The 7560-nt window shown below is 47.8% G+C and overlaps 1 protein-coding gene across 1 annotated transcript in view; it reads left to right on the top strand.

Moving 5' to 3' along the window:
- The first annotated feature begins 6740 nt into the window (after positions 1–6740).
- The window catches only part of LOC116100962 (interferon-induced transmembrane protein 3), a 1577-nt gene continuing 757 nt past the window's right edge, over positions 6741–7560 (top strand). Inside the window, exon 1 of the mRNA XM_031384661.1 lies at positions 6741–7393. Coding sequence (XP_031240521.1) covers positions 7145–7393 — 249 coding nt within the window. The 5' untranslated portion in view covers positions 6741–7144. The remainder of the gene's footprint in view (positions 7394–7560) is intronic.

Genomic DNA, 7560 nt, shown 5'->3' with positions numbered 1-7560 from the left:
GTAGGGGATGGGGAGAGGGTACAGGGGGGTGGCTGGGGGGGGGTGGGGGGTGAAACCTGGATAGGGGCTCCCCCTTCTCAAAGAAGAAGGGGAGGGAGGAATCCGGGGAGGATCTGCATGAGGAGTTACTGGGAGGAGAAGGGGTACTGATATTGGAATGTAAAGTGAATACATAAATAAATTTAATAAAAATGTTTAAAAAAGGAAAAGAGACCATGCCTAATTTCAGAGTTGCGTGGCTGTAGTCACACAGTGTATGTCCTCAGAGTTCTATTCTCCACTGCTCCTTTGTACTTCAGCTCCCTCAGGCTCTCGGCGTCTGACTTTCCTAAGTGCCTCTTCTGGTTCCTGTGCTCCTCAGGCTTCAGTGGATGAGGGTGCTCCTTATCTTTTTCTGGAGCCTTGTCCAGCCCTGAGTTGGGCGATCCCTCGAGGTGGCACGCCGGCTGGGCCAGCACTACTATAATTATATCCTCCTGTCCACTTTAGTGTTCCGTGTCTGTGCAGTTTTCCATGTCACTGGCTAGGGTGAAAGGCATTGTCTTGGTTTCCTTTCATTCCTGTTTTCCCACTAATTGTATCCTTCCCCAATCTGTGTTGTCTGAATATGGAGCCAGCTACAAAAAGTGGGGTGCTGCACTTTCTGTCGGGCTATATGTTGGCTTCGTTCTTACTCTGCTTACCAAGTATCTCTGGGGCTGTAAAGCTTAGCTGTAAAGCCTAAGCTGAGGATACAATGCCTCCTTTCCATGCAGGTCTGTGGCAGAGAGGGGTCTGTGCTGAGAAGCCCATTCTACAGCTTGGGCTGCCATGAACAGAACACCCCGATAAACTGGCACTCTTACCCAGAAGCCCCATAGCTCATGTGCACGTCCACTTACGCTAAGCTGTACTGTCAAAAGAAAATATTAGAAGTGGGTCTGTGTAGCCGGGCAGTGGTGGCGCACGCCTTTAATCCCAGCACTTGGGAGGCAGAGGCAGGCAGATTTCTGAGTTCGAAGCTAGCCTGGTCTACAGAGTGAGTTCCGAGACAGCCAGGGCTACACAGAGAAACCCTGTCTTGGAAGAAGTGGGTCTGTGGTCTCAATAAAATGACGACACAATTCAAATATTTTGGCCAAGCAAAAAGTTTTAGGTTCCCAGCACCTAAAACTTAGGCAGATCAAAATGACCTAAGCCTCCGGAGTATCTGATGCCCTCTTCAGGTCTCCTCAGGCATCACGAACACCCCCAAAGACACTTCATTCAAAATTATAAAAATAAATCTTTTAAAAAAATTATTGATGAAATATGCGTGCTGCATCTTATTTTAAAATTATCTCCCCCTCCCCCCAACTTGACACAGCCTACAATCATCTGGGCAGAGAGTCTTAAAGAGGAATTTTCTGGATCAGGTTGGCCTATAGGCCTATCTACAAGGGAGCGTCTAGTTTGCTAAGAGATACAGGAGGATCTATCTAGTCCATTCCCTACACAAAGGTGTTCTGAAAAGTAGAAGAGAGGGGAAAGCTAACGGAGGGCAAGCAGGTAAGCAAGCAAGCCACGATCCATGCATTTCTCTGCTCTTGACTGCAGATGTGTTATGACTAACTGCCTGAGTTCCTGCCTTTACTTTCCTGGAATGATGCATGGTAACTTGGAGTTATAAGCAAATAAACTCTTTTCTCTCTAAATTGTTTATTGTCGGGGTATTTGTCATAGCGGCAGAACTGGAACCAGAATACCAAGTCTTCGAAAATCAGTATGAGCTTTATATTCCATGCACTCGATGGGTACAACTCACCACATTCAACAGGCCCCTGCTCACACAGCTACCTTCAGGATGATCCAGCACAGTAGCTTTAAGGAACCCAGAAGTCCAGGCTGATAGGACAAGACATCCTATCCTTGGTGGCCTTGCCATGCTGAGGACTCCTGGTCCTGGGGCTTCTGAGAGCACAGCAGGAGCAGGCTTCCTAGGAAGATGGTGGGCGACATGACTGGGGCCCAAAGCTATGCTTCAACTGCCAAGATTCTGAACATCTCTGCTGTGATCATCTCCATCATCTTCTTCATCATACTTATCACTTTACACATCAAACAAATACTATAATTATAATTAGAACCTACTAGTTAGGTACTAACTAGTTAGTTAACTAATTATTAATTAACTAAACTAGTACTTCATTTAGTACTTTTAGTATCTATTACTTAGATACTAAGGGTGGAACTCCATGCAGGATGTGTTCTTGGTATCAGAGTCAATGGACTAAATTCTCCCATGCACTGTCTTTGTGAAGAAAGCATGCATGTGTTCTGCCCTTCATAGTTGCCCCTTATCCTGGCCAGAGGCCTTAACATGTCACTCTACCCTCCTGCAAATGTCATCCTCATGCATCTGTTCACAGTGGATTCAATAAAGTACATGTGGTAGCAAGTGTGTTGTGACCTCCTCTCCCCTGACTGGTTCTGTACTGAGCTCACTCAGAGCTTCCCTGGCTCTCTTCTTGTTGAAGAAGTAGGGGTGTGGATGGGATGGGGGTTATAGGGGTAGAGCATCCACAGCTAAGCAGATTTCTGGCCTCAGGATGGAGACAGCAGCTGAGAAGCATCCTGAATAGTGTCCTCTTTTACTTAGCAGGCACAGGCAGGCAGTAACTGAGCGTTGCCTACCTTCAGCTCCATGTCGCTAGAGTACACAGGAAGGGGTGCAGAACCATACACTAGTGAGCTTTAACTCCAGGGATAGATGACCAGCCCAGGGTCCTCCATTTTTAGGAGGAAGAAACCCTGACCCAGACAAGCTGTATCCAAGATCTTTAGGGTGGCCTTCAGCTTGGATTCTGACCTCTCCCTTCTCATACACATCTCACAGGTTTATTTCAGGTCAGGGTGGGCAGAGGAAAAGTGAACATGGAATCTTCAATGCTAGGTGCCATGGCTGATCCAGTGTATTATCCCTCTGTGGGTCCTCAGGTCCTGAAATGGGGAGAGGCAGGTCTCAAGAGGCCTTGGCACTCTTCACATTAGTCTGTCCTCAAAATTCACCTGTGGCCATACATTTGTTGCAACCTACTTTTAATAAGGGTTCAATCTCTCCTCTAGCCCACCACCCAGCAGAAATGAAAGAGAAGTTATGAGGATATGGGGGAAGTAAACCTCTTTAGCAATAGTTCTTTCTGGGCAAGCTTGATCTTCTTTGGCAGCAGTTCAGCCCTGTAGCAAATATCAACCAAATATGATTGAGGAGCTGCAACCCAGTCCTCCAGGCAGGCAGATACTACACATGAACCAGCAGCTATAGTCCAGTCCTTTCAGCAAGTGACACCAGGCACAAACCAGCCACTGTAGCTCAATCCTGAAGAAACCTCCAGGCTTGCCAACGAGCCTGAGGCAAGACTGCAGAAATGGCAAGCTGCTGTAGGAACCTTGAGAGCCATTCTTGGGCAAGTTTCTCTCAATGGTGGTATTATCACAAGTTGAGTTCAACAACAACGCTACGGTAGGGTGCACCAATACATGTGTGTTGTTAGTGAAGAATAATGAGGCAGAGCAAGCCAAACCAATGCTCAGTGCTCTTCTCCCGCTGTCTGGGGATTCATAGCCACACTCCTTCATTAAGTGTTCTTTCACGTGTTGGCTATATCCGAACATCCTTTCACCTGTGTCTGCTTCAGGAAAACAGTCTTTCATGTGTTTGCTTTAGCGAGAAATCCTTTCACCTGTGTGCTCCAGCAAAACAACATTTGTTTTAATTAATTTTCCAAAGAAAGAGCTAGAAGTTTCCACTTTATTTACCTCTCTTCTTCCTGGATGCCCTGGACTCTGCATTTCCACCTCATTTTGGGCACCCCAAGATTACAGGTCTTTGGAGCCCCTGGGTGGCACTGTCTCCCTGTGTTGGTATGTGGGTTCTAGTCCTGGGGTCTGAGATAATGTAAGGCCCTGAAACTCATTTTGTAAGGCTAAACAGTGTTAGAGACGCCCTCTCCACCAAGGTCCAGGCTTCTGAAGCAGTATCAGTTCCTTTACTATTGTGGGAAGCTGAGCCCATCTTAGGAAGACAGATACCTCAATACCAGTGGAGACAGGATCCCACTGGGAGAGCTGCTATCTTACTGGAGGGGAGTGAGTGCCTCAGCCAGACCAAGTCCTAGGGAGAAACCAAGACCTTTTCAGATTGCACCAGGAAGCAACAAGAGTTTTTGAGAAGGGCTGGGCAATGGTGGCCCTTTAATTCCAGTACTTGGGAGGCAGAGGCAGGCGGATTTCTGAGTTCGAGGCCAGTCTGGTCTACAGAGTGAGTTCCAGGACAGCCCAGAGCTACACAGAGAAACCCTGTCTCGAAAAACAAAACAAAACAAAGTCCGGTTGGAGATCAGTTCCAGGTAGTGGATGCCATAAGTCTGAAAGGTAAGAGACACTAAATCAGAGAACATGGACACTGGCCAGAAACGTCCCCTGAGAGGAGAGAGAGGAGAGAACCTGACAGGTAAAGTATCAATAATTGTGCATCATGGGCAGAAGTGGATCATCCTGGATGGAGCAAAGGCTGATCCTGACCCTTGTTCTTACAGCAGGGCTTGTCAATCCCTGTCCCTCTGATGATCCCTGGGGCTGCAGAGATTGCTTTTAGCACTGAACAAAGAAGATAGAAAAATTCAAAGACCGAGTCTCAAGGGATGTATCATACCGGGAGGAGTGAGTCAGACAGGAAGAGGTCTTGCTCACTTGGGGGCCACATGAAGACACTGACTAGGATGAACATGCACTCAGGGCTGAGTACAGCTCCTCACCTCTGTGAGTGGGGAGATGAGTCTGGGGCTTGAATGCATGTGAAGGCCTTGATATAGCAAAGCCCTCACGGCTCACCTAAGCCAGCAGGCGAGAGGAAATAGGATCCCCATGACTGAGAGAGGCAGAGAAGTGGCCATAAAGTTTGAGGATGGTCTCTGAACATCCAGAAGCAAATGTATTTGCCTTCAGGAACACTGTGAGACCATAGTAAACAGAGCTATGACTGAAATTAAACATTGTTAACTATTTAAAAAGTTGTACCAAGATCCATCATTCTTGAAGCCAGAGTGTGTTGTGACCACAGTATCATTTACAAGCTCAGGGTTATTCATATTATTATTATTATTTTTCTTTCCGAGACAGGGTTTCTCTGTATAGCCCTGGCTGTCCTGGAACTCACTCTGTAGACCAGGCTGGCCTCGAACTCAGAAATCCGCCTGCCTCTACCTCACAAGTGCTGGTATTAAAGGCATGCGCTATCACCGCCCAGCCTATTCATATTATTTTATTTCCCACTCTGCTGAAAGGCAACAGGAGGATGTGTGAAGAGCAGTGTGAAGTAGGCCTTGGAGAGGTATTCCACAGAACACAAAAAAATAACATCAGAATCCAACAGAAACCACTACTTTCAGGCTCCAATTAGAGTGGACCAAAGCCCTACTCTGTTACATGGTACCCCTGAGGCCTGAGGCCTGAGGCCTGGCAGGAGCCTCTGTGAGGTAGGTATGACCATGGAAACCACTCTACCCACAGGCAGGCTTTTTCAGAGATGTTGACTAAAACAGCACCAGCTAATAGGATTGCAAAGAGGGGTGTCTGTAGCAGGTGGTGATGTCCCTGTGAAGAATTCAGGAAAGATAATGAAAAGAGTAGACCCTGGAAATTGGAGAAGCCCGAGCCCCAAGACTCAGAGCTCTAGGAAGGGTGGGTGCTGCAGAGCACCTAGAAGCAGGTCTAGTAGCCTGATCCTTACAGTGCCACCAAGATAGAAACTCCTAACAAGAGAAGCCAGGCCAGGCCTTCCTGTTATCAGGGAAGGACAAACACTAAACTGAATCCCTCACTATGATCAGGAGTGGCTTGCCTGGCCACAGCCCTCACCCCACCATGTGTTTGAGAAAGCTACCCTGGCATGATGAAGGTCTCCGGTGACCATTCCACTAGCACTAATAAATTTTAATAGGGCAGGAGGGAAAAAGCATGCCAGCCCAGGACCATGAGATCACAGCCAAGTGACCTAAAATCATTTAGTTCTAATACCAAAGTCCAGTGATTGATCACATTTAGGGTACTAGGTCTCTACAAAAAGAGACACAGAGAAGTGTTAGCATTTTGTCTCAGCTCGGGCCCCACGGTTACCTGACAACAGCCAGGTATGCTTGACTCGCTATAAAAGGGGCTGCGTGCCCCCTCCTTTCTCTCTTGCCTTCTTGCTCTAGCTCTGTCTTCTCCCTCCTGCTCCCTCTTTATCTCCATTCCCCTCCCCCATCTCTCTGAGTGCTCATGGCCAGCCTCTACTTCTCTGCCCTTTCTCTGTCTCTACTACCCTCATTCCCCTCTCCATGAGTAGAGAATAAACTATTCTATACTATACCATTGTGTGGCTGGTCCCTCACATGGGCCTGCAGAGGTCCCCTCTTCCCCCACATATGGCTGCACATCCACCAAAGATATTCCTTCTCTCTCCTTATCTTTTTTTTTTTTGTTTTTTGTTTTTTGTTTTTTGTTTTGTTTTTTTCGAGACAGGGTTTCTCTGTATAGCCCTGGCTGTTTTGGAACTCACTCTGTAGACCAGGCTGGCCTCGAACTCAGAAATCCGCCTGCCCCTGCCTCCCAAGTGCTGGGATTAAAGGTGTGCACCACCACGCCTGGCCTCTCCTTATCTTTTTAAAACACAACAAGAAGTACCGTTCACCCCTACGCCTATCTGAAATGAAGCCAGTAGAACTGGCCTCCATAGTGAGTGTAGTGGGCTCTCTGGGCACTCTTTATTGCTGAGAGAATAGAGAGTTCTTTGGGGCCTGGCTGGGACCTTGATAAGGAACAGTGAGGTTCTACAGCTGTTAACCTGAGCTTGGTTGACTCCAGGACCCCTCACTCATAAACACTGAGGTTTGGGCCTTGGGACAAGTTCTGACTTGGGTTCCTGGCCGGGAAGTTCCCCTGATTCACAATCCTTCCTGACATCCTGCCCTGGAGTAATTTGATCCGCAGGCTTTTTAGATCCCCGCCTCTCTGAACCCAGACCAGTTTCATCAAGCCAAAATTCAGGAAAAGGAAACTTCTGAGAAACCGAAACTGCTGGAGAAAGGGCAGACCCACAGAGCTCTCCATCCTTTGCTCTTCGCTGCTGCTTTTGCTCGGCACCATGAACCACACTTCTCAATCCTTCATTACCACTGCCAGTGGGGGACAGCCCCCAAACTATGAAAGAATCAAGGAAGAATATGAGGTGGCTGAGCTGGGGGCACCGCATGGATCGGCTTCTGTCAGAACCACTGTGATCAACATGCCCAGAGAGGTCTCTGTGCCTGACCATGTGGTCTGGTCCCTGTTCAATACACTCTTCATGAACTTCTGCTGCCTGGGCTTCATCGCCTATGCCTACTCTGTGAAGGTGAGTGCTAGAGGTGGGTAGTGATGGTATAAGAGGATTGTGTATGTGAGCCTGAAGCTCCATCTACCCAGATGCACCGAGGTAGGAGGTCCTTTGTTTAAAATAAGTTTGCGTGCATTCTTCTGTGGTGTGTGTGTGTGTGTGCGTGTGTGCGTGTGTGTGTGTGT

The sequence above is a fragment of the Mastomys coucha genome, unplaced genomic scaffold (genome assembly GCF_008632895.1).
Source record: "Mastomys coucha isolate ucsf_1 unplaced genomic scaffold, UCSF_Mcou_1 pScaffold21, whole genome shotgun sequence".
In the NCBI taxonomy this organism is placed as follows: domain Eukaryota; kingdom Metazoa; phylum Chordata; class Mammalia; order Rodentia; family Muridae; genus Mastomys; species Mastomys coucha.
Note: the sequence above shows the minus strand (reverse complement) of the source record. Positions and strands in the feature narration are given on the sequence as shown.